The following is a 22222-nucleotide window of genomic DNA, read 5'->3' as shown; positions in this document are numbered from 1 at the left end:
CAAACAGAAGCAACTGCTAAAACTTTGAACGGAAACAAAGATCAATATTTGGTAATATGCTTGGCTAAGAAGAACTGCTGGATCTGAGCTTTCTTACTGAGCTTTCTTACAATTTAAAATGTAGGTGGGATCCAAAAATGAAAAAGTCTAATTTTTACTTTAATGCCATTAAATTTGCCTGAGTTGTAATGCCTTTGTGGTATTTATATTTAAAACATCCTTTCTAAAATGATAGCATTCTCATAAAACTTGCCAAGAATATAGTGATGGTTGTTTGTTTTTGTGCTTGTTTGTTTGAATTGAACTAAGAGTTGAATTCAACTCTTAGGGCCATTCTTTATGGTCTTAATAAAATGATTGTTTTAAAATCATTTATGTTATTTTTAAAGATATCACGAATAATTATATCTACAAGAAAAATAGTTTAGCAGTAGTTCTCAGTGTGGTGGAATGTTTATTGTTTACTTATGTTTTCCAACCTGTATTTTCCAATGTTTCATAAAGAGCAAATGGTATTAATTTTATAATCAGAAAAAGAAATTATTTTTAAAGAAGTAACAACAGATTGATCTATTTTTTACCTGATGTAGAAACCACAGAAAAACCCTGGATTCCAGAAAAAACCGACTTATTTCACTTAATTTAATGACAAATCTTTGAGGTCAAACTCCCAGGGTTTGTTCCATTCCTTGCAGAACAGCATGAGTGGGAATTTAGTTTTCCTTTTTGGGTAACGTTTCTACAAAGCCTGCTGATAAAGCTCTTTAATTTTCTTTCTGCAAAACAATTATTTCTGGAGCTAAACTGAGATGAAGCTGATAATGGGTCTCAATTCTTCAACTTTAAAGCAGAAACTAAAGTCATAAAGTCCTGACATATTCTCCAAAGCACAGCCCCATCAAGCTAAACAGCCCTTGGAAACACTTGCTGAAACTCACAGTTGGGGCATGTATCTCCTTCGCTGTGGCCGTTTTTCACCTTCTGTTAAAGCCGCGGAAACCTGGGGAAGGGTGGGGGAGATTTTTTCAGCTAATCCTCACATGAGCCTTGAAAAATGATTTTCTTTCAGAGAAACATCTAGAATAAAAGAAACATAAGTGATAAATAATAATAATAATCTGAGTGAGACCTGTGTAAAACTGACAGATCTGAAATCATTTCAAAGCACAGTAGCTTTTAGATGTGTCTGAGGAGCCACCGCCAATGCATTCCATTGAAAAAAAAAAAGCCCAGGGTGCCTCTTAAATGTATCTCCTTCTATCAGTTGCAAGCCCTCTTGCAGTGTTAATTGACATCAGTACAATTCAACCTGTGTTTATTGAGTACGCCTAATGCACGCTTAATACTTAAACAGATGCAAGTGCCTCTAAATAACAACCTCCCCATTGCTTCTCATGTGACATCCCACACCATCAGCCTGGGTGGAAATCACATCACAACTCTAATGTCCTCTCTGTGTTTTTTATTCCAGCTGTGAAAGTTAGGGATGAGCTGGAGAATGTAAGCCTACTTTAAAGCACAGGAGAAATCTACTGGCACAAAATAAAAGCTGTACTGCTTATTAAGGTTGTGCAAATAGCTGTGGAACTTAGTTCTCTCTGCATTGCTTTCTTCTTTTCTTTTCTTTTTTTAATGAAGACAATTCTTCACGAAATTGCCAAACTAAGGCAGAAGGAAACTTTCTCCATCTTTATAATGCTTTCATCAGATAACCAATATAAAATATTTTTCAGAATACTCTGTCTCCTCAGACTTTAGAGTTTGTTCTTGAGAAGTTGGAGATAAACAAATATGGCCTTAATAAATCTATCTAACATTGTAAATACACAGTTTCTGGTTCTTCTTCTCTTTGGGGCAATAGGCCAAGTTTCATCAACAATTCAGATATTCTGGTCTTTCTCAAAAATGTCATTGCATCAAGAATATGATGTCTTAGCAAGCTGTTGGAGAAAATTAAGACGTTTATGGTAGTTTTGCCTTAATTAAAGCCGGCTGCCTTCTGGGAAAACTGATAACACACCTTTGATAGGTGTTGCATTCTAAAGAGCATGGTTCAGGGAGAGGCATTAAACCTGACTTTTGCGGCCATTAACAAACAAGCATGAAATAGCTATGTCTGGGGCAGGCAATGTTTAGAGGGTTTTGTCTGTTTTATTGTTGGTTTTGGGGGGTGTTTGTTTGCTTTTCCTGCATTGGCATTTCATCCTGACATTAGTTTGCTCAGGCTGCCAGAACAAAGTACCACAGACAGGGCAGGTGGGGTGGGTCTTAAACATCAAAAACTGTTTTCTCCCAATTGTGGAGACTGGAAGTTTGAGGTCAAGGTGTCGGCATGGTTGGCTTCTCCTGGAGCCTCTCTCCTTAGCTTTGAGTTAATGTCTTCTCCTGGTGTCTTCCCACAGAGTGTCAGTGTGTCCTAATCTCATCTTCATATTAGGACAGTCATAGTGGTTTAGGGTCCACCCTAATGACCTCATGTTAACTTAATTACCACTTTAAAGGCCCTGCCTCCAAACACAATCCCATCCTGAGGTACCAGGGATTAGGACTTCGACATGGGAATTTGGGAAGGACAGTTCAGCCCAAAACAAACCTGACTCGGGGTCCTTTGGCCAAATCTGTAAGACCTTTTCCCAGTGATGGCCAGAAGGGAAAGTGAGAAGGTGGGAAAGTGTTGATGAGGTTTTCACAAGGCCTGGCTGGCTACTGCAGCAACTCTTTTTTGGTTTTCCCCTCCTTCAACATGGAGAAGTAGAAAGCCCACTGAGAACTTTGAGCACACTTTGCTATCTTTCCCTAAATTTCTTTTTGTTTCCCCCAAGTAAACACATGCCTCTGTCCATCTGCATATCTCAGTTAGGATGTTACTCTCCTTGTGTTTGCATATCAATGATAGGAAAGAGCTGGCCAATGCATCCCATCAATCAGAGACTTTCTAACTGGCAGACACCTTGGAGATTGCCTACCGTTTGTTGAGCACCCGCAATGTACCTAATGCTGTAGCAAGTGTAGGCCTGTTCTCTCATTTACTCCTCATAGCAGCCCTGGGAAGTGGGTACCATTATCAACAATATTTTGCAGATGTGATCATGGAATCATGGACACATTTGGTAATTTGTGGAAAGTTCTAGAGCTTAGTGTACCGGGGAGCATGGATTTGAACCCAAGTAGTCCTATTCCAGACCTGAGCCTTTAATCTCTTCACAATACTTTTCCTTAGTCCTGTTGGCAGAGAAGAAACCTGTGTGCAGGAAGCTAACTGTATTTTTCTGCGTTTTCAATGTAGAGAATCATCTTGGGGCCTCACAGAAGACCTGGGTTCTAGCTCCAGCTCTTCTAACAGTTGATAGTTCTCAAGGATTCTGGGGACGTCCAAGGGAGCCCCAGAATAGAAGCAAAATGATAATCCCATTCCAAATTGGCAAAAGGAGGTGATGCTTTAGAAAAAATGTTTCTCGATAAAGCTATTTGTTTTCTTTAGCTTCAGATAAAGCTCTTGGGCTCCATATGATTTCCCTGAAAGGGCTAGGTCTGTGGGAGGTAGCCAGGCCTCTCTGTGTAATGCTGTCAGTTCCGGAAGATGCTTGCTGAAGACTCTTTCTCCTTATGACAGTTTTGTGTGTGTGTTTTTAAATATGTTTTATTTATTATTTTTAAAATATATTTTTATTTATTTCAAAGAGGAATGGAGAGAGAGAGAGAGAGAGAGAGAGAGAGAATGAGAAACATCAATGATGAGAGAGAATCATTGATCATCTGCCTCCTGCATGCCCCACACTCGGGATCGAGCCCGCAACCCGGGTATGTGCCCTGACAGGGAAATCAACAGTTCATGAGTAGATGCTCAACCATTGAGCCATGCTGGCCAGGCTAAAATATGCTTTATTGATTTTTATTGAGATAAAGGGAGAGAGAGACATGGATGAGAGAGAAACATCATTGATTGGCACCCTCTTGCATGCCCCCTGCTGGGGATTCAGCCCGCAACCCATCATGTGCCCTGACTGGGAATCGAACTCTTGGTTCAAGAGTGGATGCTCAACCACTGAGCCACACCAGTAGGCTAGTACTTTATGTTGAACATGTGAAGGACATTAAAGTCCTAAAGCATCTTTAAAAATTAAAAATTGAATTATAGTATGAGCCAGCAATCCCACTTCTGGGTATTTATCTGAAGAAATTCAAAACACTAATTTGAAAAGATATATGCACCCCTCTGTTCGTTGCAACAGTATTTACAATAGCCAAGATATGGAAGCAACCTAGGTGTCCATCAATAGATGATTTGCTTAAGAAGATGTGGAATATTACTTGGCCATGAAAAAGAATGAAATCTTACCATTTGTGACAACATGGATGAACCTAGAGGGTATTATGCTAAGTGAAATAAGCCATATGATTTCACTTATATGTGGAATCTAAAGAACAGAATAAATGAACAAACAAAACAGAATCAGACTCATAGGTACAGAGAACAGACTATGGTTGCCAAATGGTAGGGGAGTTGGAGGACTGGGTGAAAAAGGTGAAGTACAAATTGGCATTTACAAAAAAGTCACAAGGAGGTAAAGTACAGCAAAGGGAATATAGTCAATAATATTGTAATAACTATGTATAGTGTCAAATGGGTACTACAATTATTGGGGGATCACTTCATAAGTTATATAAATGTATAACCATGTGCCATACACCTGAAATGAATATAATATAATATTGAATGTCAACTGTAATTGAAAAATAAAAATGTCAAATATACATTTATTTGAAGCAAATCAATATCACATATTACAAGGAACATCCTTTTTACCTCCAGTCTGAGCTAATTGCATAATAGTAATAATAATAACCTCCACTTACTATGTACCTTCCATGTGCCAGAGATTTAATATGCTGTATCTCCTATAGTTTATAGGCTATAAGTATTATATCTGATTTACAGATGAGGAGACCACTGTTCAAATTAAGTAATTTGCTTAAGGCCACAAAGTTAGTTAAATGGCAGAGCTGAGATTTGAACTAAATTCTTTCTAAATCTAAAGCCTTTACATACATTTATTTTAAGGGAGCGAATCTTTGGGGTTCAAGAAGGAAAAGTGAGGTCTGGAAGCTGCAGCAGTGAATATAACTACTTCCCTAATTGTTTTCTGTCCTAGTATTTGGGGGTATTAATCCACCACTGTAGCAGTGATTAAAATCTTACCTGGCCCCTAGCAGGTTCGTCTCAGTGGATAGAGCATTGGCCCAAGACTGTAGGGTCCCGGGTTCAATTCCAGTCAGGGGCATGTACCTCAGTTGCAGGCTCAATCCCTGGCCCTGGTTGGGGCGCTTGCAGGAGGCAACCAATCAAAGTTTCTCTCTCTCTCTGTCTCTCCCCATCCCTTCCACTCTCTCTATAAATCAAGGGGAAAATGTACTCAGGTAAGGATTAACAACAACAAAAATCTTACCTGGGGAACTTTTCCAATCTCCCCCATCCCAGGTCACCTCCAGACCAGTTAAATCAGAGTCTCTGGGGGTGAAACCCGGCCTCCGCTTTTGAAAGCTCCCAGGTGATTCCGATATGTAGCCAAGGCTGGAATCTTTGAAGTCTTGGTTAAAGAAATGAAAGAGCTTTAGGAGCTTTTCTATTCTATTTCCTGCAAACAATACTTAGAAACCTCTTCAACTGCTTTTACAAAGCTGAAGTACAAGACTTGCTATTTCTTTGGAGCACAAACACACCAAAAAAAAAAAAATTCAGGTAACCTTATATCTGCTCTTCAAAACCAGAGAAAGTAGAGGATGCGAAGGGTATAGGCAGAGAGATGTTGCAAGCACCTACCTCTGTGATACGCCATAAGTCAGTTCACATGCATTTGAAAGTCATTTTTAATATAGCTGGTGAAATCAGTTGTTGAATTAATCAGAAGTCGTCATAGGCAAAGTTGACCCAGGGCATGTAGAAAAAGTCAAACCAGACTTTAAGGTAACTATAAATATTATGTCATCACGTTTTCTTTTAAAAAAGCTTCAACGAAAGATTTCTGCTTTTTCACGTGGGTGAGGGTAACTCTAATAAAGGCAAGGACCCTCCCTCACATCATTTTCCCACGGGAATAGGAAGCTGTCCTTTTACCAACCTCTCACCCACCCTGATTTCAGACCTGTGTTATTACAGCATGGGATCTACGCATCCCATTTTAAAATGTAACTGATCCACACCCAATTTCACTCTGTTCCATGCATAATTCTCTAAAACTGGGCTGTATCATATGCTGGGGGTTTTCCATGTCTCGGGCGACATTAATGTTGCTAAAACTATGTGCAATTTTCATACTTCAGAGAATGAAAATATAGCATTATTGTAACGAAAAAAATCATTCTTTTCTGAAAGCCACTGACAAATGGTGCGTCCTGACCACGGCTCACGCCAGCATGGAGGCCACCTGCTTCTGTCCCGTCTGAAGTAACAGTGCTCAATGTTTGCTTACAGAATGACGTGGCTGCACTTCTGAAACCAATATCAGAAAAGATTCAGGAAATCCAAACTTTCCGAGAGAGGAACCGGGGCAGCACCATGTTTAACCATCTCTCAGCCGTCAGCGAAAGCATCCCGGCGCTGGGGTGGATAGCTGTGGTGAGTCGCGTGCAGTGTGGGCCCTGCACCTCGTCACATTTGTGGAGCGTTTCAGAGAAGCCACGGCTCCCTTCAGCCTCCGTCCTCTGTCTGCTACTGAAGGCCGAGGCCGTGCAGGCGGAATGTGCCGCTCTTGTGCTGTTTGAAGTTTGGTGCTTTGTGTTCTCCGATGTGCAAAGTGTTTTATCAATCCTCACAGAGAAAATTTGTCTCCAACTTTCAAGTCAACATCTCCATTGCTGTTCTTCTTCTTTAAGGCATTTTATTTCTTATCCTATTTTTTTTCCCTTCTATGCTTGGGTGATGGTGCTGTTCTCTCAGTCCCCCAAACCCGGCCCTTATGTCAAGGAGATGAATGATGCCGCCACCTTTTACACTAACAGGGTGTTAAAGGACTACAAACACAGGTACGTGCAGTGTGTTGAATTAAATTTCTAGTTAATCGCTTACTAGACATTTGTCCTAAAACTCAACATAGTTCATTACTGATTCCTTTCAGGGGCTGTTAGCTAATTTACTATAAATGATAATGAAAAATCCTATCTTTGCAGGTAAAGCAACATGAAAAGTGAAACAGTTGTCCAGATAAGATGCGTGTTTTAGAAAGTCTGCCTCAGTTTTCTTGTAATGAATAAACAGACTCTCCCACTTGAATGCATGTTATTACAAATTCCCACAATAATGCGAGAGCTCTGTGATGATTTGTGATGGACCGGCCCTATATGGCCCCAGATCTTTTACACTGATCAAAATAGAGTTGGTGGGTGAGCAGAGAGAAGAAAGGAGGAATCGGGAAATGAAGTATAAATGAAGAACAAAAATGAGATGAGACAATAAACCAGGCCAGTTTGAGGGAAACCAGAGATTGTGTTAAGATGAGATACAATCGGGGTGGACAGAGAGACATCTGTAAGAACAGCAGCCACTCAGAGAGCTGCTGGAAGTGCAGATGAGTCTGAACCAAGGGGTATGCCCAGAGACCCAGCTTCTAAATTTTAAAATCGTTGCTTTCTACAACCCAAATCATTGATGTTAGACCTAAACTAGGGTTAAAATTGAAAATGGGACCAAATGGAGAGACACTAGAGCTGAATATCAGGAAAACACCTCCTAAACTGCAGTGCTGCCTTCATAGTTCATTTATCCCATGTTAGCAAAAGAGTTCTTGTAGCTTTTAGGAAGGGCAGCTGTAGGAGATTTAAGCATGCCTGTTTCCTTTTACCCCCTCCCCAGGAACTTTCAATAAAATGATTATTATACCCAGTAACAGACTTCCTACACCCAGAGGACTGTGGTGGAGGTGACTGTGCCCAAGGATACAGCTCCAAATGTTGCCATGTTGTAGTAGATACTATAGAATTGTGCAATATGAATGAGAAGAAGCATCAACAATGCAAGACAGCCTGCTCTTCTCACATAAAAATAACAATTCAGAAATGAAGTCTGTTACAAAAGCCGGACATAAAAATTATGTTGGCACGAACCTATGCCCATAGTGACTTCCACATCATAAAGACCTTCTGTGCCTAGCCTTTTTTTCAGGACTGGACCCCTTGGGCAACACCTAGGTCTCTGCTCTTTTGCATATCACCCTTGGAGGTCATTTCTGTTTTCCTCTCATGTCATCAGCTCCTGGCCTCCTCCCAGCCCCTATCTGAGTGTGTGTGGGGGCCATGGGTGTGATTCTCTCCAGGTGGCAGCACAGCCAGGAGGGTTGTGGTTTTTTGCTTTTTTGTACACATGCAAATAGAGCCCAGTGTTTGCCTCTCAATGTCAGCTATTGAGTAGAAAATATACTGCTGGCAGCATCAGGGACAACTCAATGACACTTAATGGACCACCTGAAGACTGTATCAGAAGCTGGGGAAATGCAGCCAGAGGTATGGATTCGTTCACTTCACTTCCAGAAGTAGTCAAACCAGTCCCAAGTCACTGGTCGGACTTCCAGGGGTGCTAACCTGACAGAAGGAGAATACTGCACACTGCTCACCTAACACCCACTTCTGGGTGCACCCAAGCCAGCTGTAGTGAACTCTGCATCTGTGTAAATAACCTTTATGACTGGCTCGGTTGGTTGTTTGGCTCTTTTTCAGTAAATTTGACTTTATAGAGGAATGGCCTCTCCAAGTCATACTCATTGAAATCGCATGCCCCGCATCATAGCTTCTTCCAGGGTAAATGAAACTGAGGATGGGTTTGCAGCTCCTGATGTGTCGTTGGGTCCTGCTCAATGTGTTGTCTCATAGAGGCTGATTTCAGGCTAGAAGATATCATATTGTTATTCCTCACTATTTTGATAGAGCTTTCTTCAAGTCAAAATCATAACAGTTAAAAATGAATTTGCATATACATGTTTGAACTTCATTGCTTGTTAGAATTTTTAAATAGAAAATATATTATTTTCTATTTTTAAATATATTAAATATGCAACCTGCTATTTCTAGAACGTCTATAGACATGTGTGTTGTATGCACATACACATATGTACTTATGCAATATATGTATTAAATAATCATATATAAATATGTGTGTACATTATATTGAAACGATCTTAGTGTTTTAACAATAGCTGTTGTATATACTGCCTCCTATGTGCAGGGCACTATACTAAGACCCTCACACACCTCATAGGATAAAGAAACCGATGCAAGAGACATATGGAACTATACTTAGCCTTTCTGGTTTTGGCAAGAAAGTGAAAATGAGATTTTTCACAGATTTGATTAATATAATCAGGAAATCTAAAAATATAGAACAAAACCACACTCACATTTTTCCTCTTTGAAGGGTAGATAATGATGACTTCAGTTCCCCATTTCACTTTTCTTCAATGGCATGACTTAATATAGTGGGATTCTAGCGTGCTAGTGGTACTTTTCATGGAGCATTTCCAGGAAAACAAAACAAAATACATCCAGAAAAAAGTCATTATTGACAAGAGCTTTAGTAACAGAGCTCTCCTTCAGTGATTGTCTTCCGATTAATGGCCCAGGTTCGTGATTCCGTTTTTGTTAACTGAGATCTCATCATTGTCTCATTTACCACTACTTCATTCAAAGTGGGGAAAATGTGTGGGTGGACATTATCCAAAGAAAATGCAACTATTTTTGCCTGTCTACAAGTTAAATATTTCTAACAGTCAACTCAATCCTGCATGTTAATCCTGTTGTAAAAGGTAAGCATTGACTACATCTTGGCTCAGCAAAATTGGGATAGAAGTACTGGTAATGCCCCGCCTAGCTTACATTGTCGTTGGGAGTATCAAATTAAGGTAATTTAAATGAATGTTACCTTTAGATGTATGGAATGATACCCATTTGTAGGAAGTTATTTTTCTTTTTTTAATATATATGCATATTGATTTCAGAGAGGAAGGGAGAGGGAGAGAGAAACAGAAACATCAATAATGAGAATCATTGATTGGCTGCCTCCTGTACACCCCCCATTGGGGACCAAGCCCACAACCTGGGCATGTGCCCCAACCAGGAATCAAACTGTGACCTCCTGGTTTACAGATTAGTGCTCAACCACTGAGCCATGCTAGCTGGGCCGAAATAATTTTTCTTATAACAGCAGTGTCCTTACCAGTTGAAAATCCTCCAATTTGGTTATACTTCAACTGAATAACTCAACCAAATTATTAGAAAACAAACCAAAGGACATTTTTTCTTTTCCATTGTCTTTCCTGAAAACACTTAGTTTTTCATTGTGCATTAGAAGCAGTACAGAAAGGAAGGGTCACCTCTCTGCAGTCATCTTCCCATTACAGGTGACATGAGGACACGTGACCTGAATCAACTTGGTTCTGTGGGGTCTGCCTCCCTGATCCTATCTGTTCCCCACCTCCAGGGCACTTGGCTCCCCTCAGGAGAGACCTGGAATGCTTTTCTTTCAAGGTTCTCTTTGGAATCAGTTCACAGTGACCAAACTAGAAAGACAGTTGCTCCAAGGTCATCCAGCCTTAGTTACTGGATTATCATGTGCCTTCCTGCTTTTCTTTTAAATCTGATTTTAGATCCTAACTCCATTCTCATTTATTCTCTTTCATAATAAAGCGATTTACGCCATGTAGATTGGGTGAAGTCATATTTGAACATCTGGAGTGAGCTTCAAGCATACATCAAGGAACACCACACCACAGGCCTTACTTGGAGCAAAACAGTAAGTACCAAGCCCTCTTTCACCTGGCTAGCAAAACACCACAGAAGTATTTATTCTGGTAGCCTAGTAACCTCACACTAGAATTTACCTCAAGGAAAGCATAAGATAAAACATACATGTAGAAACTGCTTATAAAAATGTCATTTGCCATAGGAAAATCTGGGAACTGCCTACATGACATACAAAAGAGAGAAGAAAAGTTGTCTATGGTAAGAACCCTGAGCAACTGTTAAAAATCCTTTCCTAGTCCTAACCGGTTTGTCTCAGTGAATAGAGCATCAGCCTACAGACTGAAGGGTCCCCAGTTCGATTCCAGTCAAGGGCATGTACCTTGGTTGCGGGCACATCCCCAGTTGCGGGGTGAGCAGGAGGCAGCTGATCGATGTTTCTCTCTCATTGATGTTTCTAACTCTCTATCCTTCTCCCTTCCTCTCTGTAAAAAATCAATAAAATATTTTTTTTTAAATCCTTTCCTATATAATAAAACACTAATATACAAATTGACTGAACGGCAGAATGACGGTTGCTATAATGTGCACTGACTACCAGGGGGCATATGCTCAATGCAGAAGCTGCCCCCTGGTAGTCAGTGCACTCCCACAGGGGCAGCACTGGTCAACCAGAAGCCAGGCTCACGGCTGGCAAGTGCAGCGGCAGTGGTGGGAGCCTCACCCACCAGCAGGCGGTAAGGAGTCAGGGGTCCCAGACTGCGAGAGCCCCAGACTACGAGAGCCCCGGACTGTGAGAGGGATGTCTGATTGCTGGCTTAGGCCTGATCCCCAGAGGGTTCCCGGACTTCGAGAGGGCACAGGCCGGGCTGAGGGACCCGCCCCAGTGCACAAATTCAATGCACTGGGCCTCTTAGTAACATTATAATTACATGGGAAATGATTTTGTAGTTAGTTTAGTGCTAGAGTGCAAAAGTTTATGAATCAAAAATGGCATATATTATTAAGAAACTGTCATGAAAACCAAGATGGCGGCATAGGTAAACACCAGAAATTGCTGCCTCACACAACCACTTCAAAAATACAACTAAAAGACAAAACGGACATCATCCAGAACCACAGGAAGGCTGGCTGAGTGGAAATTCTACAACTAGAAGGAAAGAGAGAAGCACACTGAGACTCAGAGGAGGTGCGGAAGTAAAGTGCAGAGGTACGGAGGTACACGTGGAAAGGGCTGACAACTGAGGACATGGTTGTCTTTTTCAATCGGGAGGGAGTCTCAAGCTCCCGACTGCTCTGGACTCCAGGTCCGGGTGAGTCTCTGGGGACCCAGACTCATACGGGGAGAAACTGGACTGTCTGGCATCGGTCGGAACTCAAGGGTGGCTTTCTCTCAGAGGTGCTTGCAGCGATTACCAGGACACTGAGACGCGGGGCCTCTTAGGGTAGGACTGAGGAGCATCCATAGCTGCTTGCTCCGCCCTGTTGATCCCCTGAGACCCTGCCCCACCCAAGCTGTGCACAAAGGCTTTTGCATATGAATGCCCTGGCCCTTTGCAACCTGAAAATTACCTAACAAACTGCAGCTGGGTCAGAGAGACCCAGAACTTCCAAAAGAAGGCCCAAGGTCCCACAGCAGCTTGCATTGCTTCACAGCTGGGCCTCATCTGGGCACCTCCAAACCCCAAACAAAGAAGAGGAATCTGCAGATCTCTCCGTAGCTCCTGCTGGATAGCCTCAGGCAGAGGCTAAATTAGCACCTCCTTAGAGATCCAAGAGCCAGGAAGCCCAGAGGTCAGAGTGGGACCATCCAGATTACAACTCCTCAGATTCATAAGGGACACACTCAGGGGGCAGACTCAGTGAGCACCAAAGCCCCACTGAAGCAAGTCTTGCCCCATAAGGGTGTCTCCAGCACAGAAGTTCTCCCACTGCAGACACAGCTGATTCTCACAGCCAATGGGCTTGGAGGTCAATTCCCCCCAGTGATACCTACAACAATCAAGGCTTAACTACAACAACACTATGCACAAAGCCCACAAAGGGGTGCACCAAGAGTGTCCACCTCAGGTAATTGGGGAGGCTGAGCCACTGGGCCCTATAGGACACCTAGCACAGAAAGCCATTCTATCAACACAGGGAAGCATAAAAAATGAAGAGACAAAGAAGCAGGTCACAAATGACAGAAATGGAGGAAAGCAAACTGCAGGATATAGAGTTCAAAACCACACTTATAAGGTTTTTCAAGAATTTTCTAGAAACTGCCGATAAATGTAGTGAGACCCTCAAGAAATCTAGTGAGACCCTCAGGTTATGAAAAAGGACCAACTAGAAATTAAGCATACACTGACTGAAATAAAGGATATTATACAGACTCCCAACAGCAGACTAGACGATGGCAAGAATCAAGTCAAAGATTTGAAATACGAAGAAGCAAAAAACACCCAACCAGAAAAACAAAAAGAAAAAAGAATCCAAAAATATGAAGATAGTGTAAGGAGCCTCTGGGACAACTTCAAGCACACCAACATCCGAATTATGGGGGTGTCAGAAGAAGAAAGAGAGCAAGATATTGAAAACCTATTTGAAGAAATAATGACAGAAAACTTCCCCTACCTGGTCAAAGAAATAGACTTCCAAGTCCAGAAAGCGCAGAGAACCCCAAACAAAAGGAATCCAAAGAGGACCACACCAACACACATCATAATTAAAATGCCAAGAGCAAAAGACAAAGAGAGAATCTTAAAAGCAGCAAGAAAAAAACAGTCAGTTGCCTACAAGGGAGTACCCATATGACTCAGCTGATTTCTCAACAGAAACTATGCAGGCCAGAAGGGAGTGGCAAGAAATATTCAAAGTGATGAATACCAAGAACCTACAACAGTGATGGCGAACCTATGACATGCGTGTCAGAGGTGACACGCGAACTCATTTTTTTTGTTGATTTTTCTTTGTTAAATGGCATTTAAATATATAAAATAAATATCAAAAATATAAGTCTTTGTTTTACTATGGTGCAAATATCAAAAAAATTTCTATATGTGACACGGCACCAGAGTTAAGTTAGGGTTTTTCAAAATGCTGACACGCCGAGCTCAAAAGGTTCGCCATCACTGACCTACAACCAAGATTACTTTACCCAGCAAAGCTATCATTCAGAATTGAAGGTCAGATAAAGAGCTTCACAGATAAGAAAAAGCTAAAGGAGTTCATCACCACCAAACCAGTATTATATGAAATGCTGAAAGGTATCCTTTAAGAAGAGGAAGAAGAAGAAAAAGGTAAAGATACAAATTATGAGCAACAAATACACATCTTGCCGAAACTGGTTTGGCTCAGTGGATAGAGCGTCGGCCTGCGGACTGAAGGGTCCCAGGTTCGATTCCAGTCAAGGGCATGTACCTGGGTTGTGGGCACATCCCCAGTGGGAGATGTGCAGGAGGCAGCTGATCGATGTTTCTCTCTCATCGATGTTTCCAACTCTCTATCTCTCTCCCTTCCTCTCTGTAAAAAATCAATAAAATATTAAACAAAAAACAAATACACATCTATTAACAAGTGAATCTAAAAATCAAGTGAATAAATAATCTGATGAACAGAATAAACTGGTGAATATAATAGAATCAGGGGCATAGAAAGGGAGTGGACTGACTATTCTCGGGGGGGAAAGGGGTGTGGGGGGTGCGGGAAGAGACTGGACAAAAATCGTACACCTATGGATGAGGACAGTGGGGTGGGGGGGTAAGGGCAGAGGGTGGGGTGGGGTGGGAACCGGGTGGAGGGGAGCTATGGGGGGAAAAAAGAGGAACAACTGTAATAATCTGAACAATAAAGATTTAATTTAAAAAAAAAAGAAACTGTCATAAAAATGGAAGGAAGTAGAAAGGTTTGAAATTGTTATTAATTTTAAGGAAATAGAATTATGAATAAAATGTCTTTTATAATGTTTTTGCTTTCTCTTCTGGTGTTTTAAAGTTTATAAAATAATATTTTTGAATACTTAAGCAATTCTACTAGTCTGTATGATATCCTAGTCCTGGGTTAAAATCCCAGGCTGTGTCTGTTCCCACTTCAATTCCTGCACGAGATGTTGATCTGACCTTTGCCTTCTTCTTCAGCTTTCTCTCTTACCCTCCCTTATCTCACTGCATCCCAACACTACCAAACTGCTCATGGAATCCTGACCATATGCAATGCTTAGGCTGAAACAAATCAAATTGTCATTATTTCAAAATTTGCAAATTTCATATGGGCCAGCCTTTACTGCAATGTCCCAAACATATAGTATGCTATGTGGCCTGAGTTCTCTGGGGGGTGTACCCTCCCTCTTCTCCAAGACTCAGCTTCAACATCACTTCTTCAAGAATTTTCCATCGATCTTTATTGGCTCTCCATCTGGAATAGATGGCCCTCCCTCTATGCCTCTTTCATAGTTTTATTATACCTCAATCATAGCCTTCAGTATATAGAGTTGTAATTTTTTGTGTGCTTCCAGAGCTCTCTCATTCGACTGGAAACTCATCTCTACCTTTAGCCCCTACCATAGTACCTGGCATAGAGTAAGTGCTCAGTAAATAGTTTGAACTAAGTTGTGAATTATGGGTCTTTTAGAATCTTCTTTGACCTTTTAAGTCTATGTACCTGTTTGGGAAATGCTTCTCATGGAAAAATCCCTTCTGTTAGAAATGAATGTTACCTTTCAGTGGTCACAGTGGATGGTCTAACTAGAGTAAACGCTGAGATGAAATGGCATATTTGTGAATTCTATTTGAGGGTAGAACCCACACTTTCCTGATAGCCGTACTGTATCACCTAACCCCGTGGTCGGCAAACTGCGGCTCGCGAGCCACATGCGGCTCCTTGACCCCTTGAGTGTGGCTCTTCCTAAGCCTTAGGAGTACCCTAATTAAGTTAATAACAATATACCTACCTATATAGTTTAAATTTTAAAAATTTGGCTCTCAAAAGAAATTTCAATCATTGTACTGTTGATATTTGGCTCTGTTGACTAAAGAGTTTGCCGACCACTGACCTAACCTCATTCTAAATATTGATGCTAGTAGATTAGGCTTAATAGGAAGGCAGAGTTTGTGATTTTTCAAGGGAGTGTGGGACTTATGCATTTGTTCCCCAATGCTTGTACAAATGTTAACATTGACCCCTAAAGACTGACACTTCTTTTTATTTTCTACTTTGCCTATTTTCTCCATAAACTGAAATGTATAGTGTGAGAAACAATAATTGAGCTGATTGTTTTTCTTTTGCTCACAATGTTATGAATTCTGAAAGAAGAGTTCATAAATATTTGAAGGGTGTGTGTGGAAATGTGTAGGTGGAATTATTTTTCATACATTTCCAATGAGATGCTGTTTTATAATTTGTCATCAAGGAAAATTGTCACAAGTTTGCCATGAAGATAGGTCATCATGAGAGAATAACAAACTAAACATCAATGGTCTTTGGATATCTCATTATTTCATGGTAGATAAATGAAACAGGAATAAGCAGCAATTTATTGAAAATAATCATGTGAACAAACAAATGTTAATTCTCTAATGGTGCCCATGGAAAATGAATAGAAATTTAATTTTAAATGGCTTGAATACCTTTAATGCAATATGCAGAGCTGAGTAATTTTGTTTTAAATGTGAAAAAAGAATTGATTGGGATTGGAACCAAGATGGCAGCATAGGTAAATGCCTGTACTCACTGCCTCCCACAACCACATCAAAATTAGAATTAAAATACTGAACAACCATCATTCAGAACCATCTGAAAGCTGGCTGAATGGAAGTCCTACAACTAGAGAAGTAAAGAAGAAAGCATATTGACCCTGGTAGAAAGAGCAGAGGTGCAGAACGGGCTGGTCCAACACCCACATGTGGCATCTTTTTAATTGGGAGGTATATCTCCAAGGCCTCCTGTGAGAAGCAGGGGGTCCCAGCTGCACACCAGACCCCCAGCCCAGGGTTCAAGAGCTGTAAAGAGAAGTCCTCCTAACTTTAGGCTATAAAAACCAGTGGGGATTGTGGCTGAGTAACATAGAGGCTGCTGGAGTCCTAGGTGTTCCTCTTAAAGGGCCCACACACAAACTTATATGGTCTCATTTCCTCTGAACTCTAGTGCTGAGTGGTGACTTTGGGAGAATCCAGGGACATATGGGGAGGAACTGGACTGTCTGGCATCAGGTCAGAAACTTGGGGTGTCTTTCTTCCAGACAGGGGTGCTCCTAGGGGTCATTGTTCCTGTGCTGAGACTTCTCCTGTTGCAGAGCTGAGTGACAGCCATATCTGAGTTTCCATAAACATGGCCCACACTGTTTGTTCCACCCTGGTGATTCCCTGAGACCCCATCCAATCCAATATGTAGCCCCACCTAAGCTGTTTGCAACTGCTTTCCTATATGAATGGCCTATCCTGGCTCAGGCTTCAGACTTTGCTAAAATCTCTCAAATAAGCAGCAGCTGGTGTCATCGTGCCCCAAACCTATCAACAAAAGGCCCAAGACCTGGCATTAGCAGCAGCTTGCCTTGCTTCACAGCTGGGCCTTGTCTAGGCACTTTCAAGCCCAAAACAAGTAGCAGCCACCTGCAGATCTCATAAAGGCAGTGTCTGAGTTTGTACCTCCTGGGAGGCTTCATAGCCAGTGCACCCAATGGTAAGCTTTAGACCATACCAGATTACAACTCTATACATCCACAAGTGACACACTCAAAGGGAAGACTCAGTGAGCACCAAAGCCCCACTGAAGCAAGTCCTGCTGCATAGGAGTGCCTCCTGCACAGCAGCTCTTCCATTGTAGACACAGCTGGTCCTCAAGGCCAATTGGTCTGGGGGTCATTTCCTCCCAGTGACACCAACAGCAATCAAGGCTTAACTATAAGACTGTGCACACAGTCCACACAGGGGCCTACCTAGAGTTCCCAGCTCAGCTGGCTGGGGAGACTGAGCCATTGGGCAATACAGGACACCTAATACCAATTCCAGGAGCCATAACAGCTCTACCTAATACATAGAAACAAACACAGGGAAGGAGCCAAAAGGTGATACAAAGAAACGTGTCACAAATGAAAGAAATGGAAGCAAGCAAACTACTGGATACAGAGTTCAAAACAATGGTTTTAAGGTTACTCAAGGATCTTAATGAAAGCTCCAAGGGACTTAATGAGAGCTTCAAGGGAATTAATGAGAGTATCAAGGGACTTACTGAAACTTTCAAGGATCTTAGTGAGAATTTCAAATACATGAAAAAGGACCAGACAGAAATTAAGCATACACTAACTGAAATAAATAATAACAGTAGAGTAGAGGATTCAAAAAATCAAATCGATGATTTGGAATATGAGGAAGCAAAAATCACCCAATCAGAAGAACAAAAAGAAAAAAGAATAAAAAAATTTATGATGATAGTGTAAGGAGCCTCTGGGACAACTTCAAGCATACTAACATTCGCATTATGGGGGTGCCAGAAGGAGAAGAGAGAGAGCAAGATATTGAAAACCTATTTGAAGAAATAATGACAGAAAACTTCCCCTACCTGGTCAAAGAAATAGACTTACAAATTCAGGAAGGACAGAGAGTCCCAAAGAAGAGGAACCCAAAGAGGCCCACACCAAGACACATCATAATTAAAATGCCAAGGGTTAAAGACAAAGAGAGAATCTTAAAAGCATGAATAGAAAGGCAGTTAGTTACCTACAAGGGAGTACCCATATGACTGTCAGCTGATTTCTCAACAGAAACTTTGCAGGCCAGAAGGGAATGGCAAGAAATAAAACCAAGATTACTCTAACTAGCAAACACTCATTTAGAATTGAAGATCAGATAAGAAAAAGCTAAAGAAGCTCATCACCACCAAACCAGTATTACATTAAATGTTGAAGTGTATTGTTTAAGAAGAGGAAGAGGAAGAGGAAGAGAAAGAAAGAGGAGGAGAAGGAGGAGGAGGAGGAGGAGGAGAATGGCAATAAATACATATCTACCAACAATTGAATCTAAAAATCAAAATAAAGGAACAGAAATGCAATGAACAAAATAAACTGGTGAATAAAGTAGAATCAGAGGCATGGAAACATGGAACAGACTGACAAATCTCAGGGGGTGAGGGGCAGGAAGAGATTAACCAAAGATTTTATATGCATATATGCATTACCTATGGACACAGACAATAGGATGATGAAGGCCTGAGGTGGGGCAGAAACCAGATGGAGCGGGGTAATGGGGGGGTAAAAGAGGGGACATCTGTAATACTCTCAACAATAAAGATTTTTTAAAATATTTTTTAATTGATTTCAGAGAGGAAGGGAGAGAGAGATAGAAACATCAATGATGAGAGAGAATCATTGATTGGTTGCTTCCTGCACACCCCCTACTGGGGATTGAGCCCACAACTCAGGCATGTACCCTTGACCAGAATCGAACCCGGGACCCTTAGGTCCGCAGGCTGATGCTCTATCCACTGAGCCCAGCCAGCTAGGGAAACAATAAATATTTTTTAAAACAATTTATTATTAATTATAGATAAATAAATGTAATTGTTTTGCTTTGTTCTATCTAGAGTGAATACTTATCTTTTCATTATGTTCATTAGAAATATATGCCTTGTAACAATGACTTTCAAACTTTTTTCAAGGCAACCCATAGTAAGAAATACATTTTACACACACACACACACACACACACACTGTACCCACAACACTAAAATAAGTTTCATAAAACAATACTTTTTCTTAGCACATGATATGCATTCAGATATTTTCCTTTACGTTTTATTTCATTTTTTATAAAATTCTGGCTGAGATTCACTAAATTCATGACCGACTGATGGGTCATATTCCACATTTTGAAAAACATGTTATAAAACAAAAAATGTTATATTTGTGCAAAATGTAAATGACCCTTGGAGCATGTATAGGCAGCATGGGTTGCCATAATAAAAAATGACAGCTATTACTTATTGAGCACATGTCATGATCCTGGAAAATTCTATTCAAAATGGTAATCATTATAAAGCAGAGCATCTACTTCATTTCTTTAACAGAAGAGCAGTATGATAAAGTTTTGGCCAGATATTAAAAGTGAGAAATGACTATGGTAAGAAAATGTTGATCCAGAGATAACATTATATGTACAAAATCTTCTGACAAGTTTTAAGACATATACATAGAAACCTATTTCCTCATATTTTTGTTCCCTTCTTAGATTTGGGGTAAAAAAAAAAACTATTAAAAATATTTTTAATTATATTTTTTAATTTAAATATAAATGTTAAGTATTTTGAGTAACAGGTTTTCTTCTTTCAAATTGGATTTTGAGATTTGCGCTCTGTGGGTTTGAGTGACCAGATGACTGCATGCCTGCTGCTGAGTCTGAGCCTGTTTCCAAGGGTACATGCTCTGAGAAAGATCATCCCCGAGTTAGCACTGGAACTGTATTTGCCTGCTCCCACCTCCTAACCTTTGCGTCCGGACTGCAGCTGTGTCAGACAACTGTTCCTGCCTTCAGTTGTCAGGGTGAAATGAAAACTTTGCGGCCAGCAGTTTTTCAGGACAGTGATTGGCAGGGGGGTCCCTGTGTGCACAAGTGTGCTGGCGCGGGTGGGGGTGCGCTGGGGGAAGAAGCAGCTGTGAAGTAATGCGTCTGGAATTTCTCCTCACATTCACTGTGGCAAATGGAATCTTCTCTTTTCTGCAACATGGCCGTGGACTAGGACTCCACACCAGAAACTTCTTGCAGTTTGGGGGTAGTTTAGTGATCGGGAACTCTTCTCCATATTAATTTACATAGTTTCCTCATACGCACTAGTCTCAAATGCACTTTGTGGAATAAATTGATCTTTTGGCAGGAACCCAATACTGTTCATTATTTTCCTGGGCAGTAGGTCAGATTTGTAATATCTTTTGGCAGTTCCTACAAATCAGATAACTAACGCTGAACCACGAAGGCCTAATCTTTACACTTGTAATTACCGAAATAACTGATCTTTCTATGAATTGCCCAGATCAACTTTCCAGCTGTTACTCTGTTCTGTGAGGATCTGGCCAGAAAAAAGGTCATGAAAAGAAGTTCACACAAATAGGATAACATGCGGTTGTTTTCTTCACTTTCTGATGTTAAACTTAACGGATTTTTGTCCTTTTACATGTCTGTCTGAATTACTTTTGCTTTGAAAACAACTATGATATGATTATTTGTAAAGCAGGATAAAACTACACATTGATGAATGTGTATAAAGTAGTATATAATGGTGATGGAATTCCCTCTGCTAATAAGGTGATTTTTTAAAAAATCTATCCTATATACCAATTGTCATCCATCCTAACCTCCCCTGAACCTCCAGAAAATGCATATCATTGGAAATGGTTATAATATTTTACAAGGTGGGGTTTTATTTATCACAAAGCAAGAGACTTTGAAATCACTCCTTTTCTTCCAGGTACATATTTATTTTCAGCCTGTTTCTCAACATAAAGAACAAATGTCCATTTACAAAGCAAAAAGTTAACAGTTTGCTTGTGATCAAATTAAAATTCAGCCAGAGGGTACCCTGACTATTATAAATAATGTAGATGCTCTAGCATGTCATTAAATATGTATGTCTTTAAATTTTCAAGTCATCTGTCCTCTCTGGCTTCTTCTTGATTTTACAAGCAAAAACTCAATCTCTTATATCTAAATTTTCATTTAGGCTTTAAACAGAATTATTTTATGCATTTTTTCAAGAAAAAAAATGTAATAATTTTTGCTATTTTTTGGCAGAGTGCACATTTACTTACATATGATACAAGCTTTTTACACACCATATTTTAAAGTTGTCCCAAACCTATGCCTGGGATTTATTAATCATAGTGAGTGGATGAAGCCTGGATGGTGTGCCAGTTGTCTGGATCACAAGCCCACTGATCTCAGTGGCTACAGAGACTGACTCTCTCCAGTCTACCTGACCACAGCTGCATTCAGTCAGCTCCATTGCTCTTGGGTTTTTAGCTCCCTTTCTTCTCTTACGGAAGAGACCAGAAGGAGTTGGGAGGGTCATTGACTAACAAATAAGCTCCAATGCACAGATAATGGAATTAGATTGGAAATGGTGGTGAGTTCAGCCAGAAAGAGACTACTAATTAAGCATTGCTGACGCACCTACCATGCCTCAGATTCTGAGAATACAAAGAGGGATCTATGACTCAGTAGACACAGCTCCTGTCCACTGAAACTCCCATTCTAGATGAATATATAAACCATACAACATGATAATGGGATGAGTAGCATGCTAGAGGGAGCACAAAGCATGATGAGTATCATAGGCCAGGAAAATATGGGGGGGGACACCCAATCCTGCAGTGCAGTGTGGTCCCTGAGCCTGCAGCAACCTGGGAACTTGTTAGAAATGCAGAATCCCAGGCCCCAGCCCAGACTTGTGAATCAGAACCTGCCTCTTAATGAGACTTGTCAGGGGCTTTATATGCACATTAAAGTTTGAAAAGTGCCCTAACCAGTTTGGC

At 40.8% G+C, this 22222-nt stretch overlaps 1 protein-coding gene across 1 annotated transcript in view; it reads left to right on the top strand.

The window, feature by feature from the left end:
• CAP2 (cyclase associated actin cytoskeleton regulatory protein 2) overlaps window positions 1-22222 on the top strand; it is a 141190-nt gene that overhangs the window by 87560 nt on the left and 31408 nt on the right. The window contains exons 5-7 of the mRNA XM_070405687.1: window positions 6473-6616; window positions 6938-7023; window positions 10672-10777. Of these exons, the coding sequence (XP_070261788.1) occupies window positions 6473-6616; window positions 6938-7023; window positions 10672-10777 (336 nt within the window). The remainder of the gene's footprint in view (window positions 1-6472; window positions 6617-6937; window positions 7024-10671; window positions 10778-22222) is intronic.

This window comes from Myotis yumanensis, unplaced genomic scaffold, assembly GCF_028538775.1.
Source record: "Myotis yumanensis isolate MYYU_CA2020_CCGP unplaced genomic scaffold, mMyoYum1.0.hap1 SCAF_2, whole genome shotgun sequence".
Classification (NCBI taxonomy): domain Eukaryota; kingdom Metazoa; phylum Chordata; class Mammalia; order Chiroptera; family Vespertilionidae; genus Myotis; species Myotis yumanensis.
Note: the sequence above shows the minus strand (reverse complement) of the source record. Positions and strands in the feature narration are given on the sequence as shown.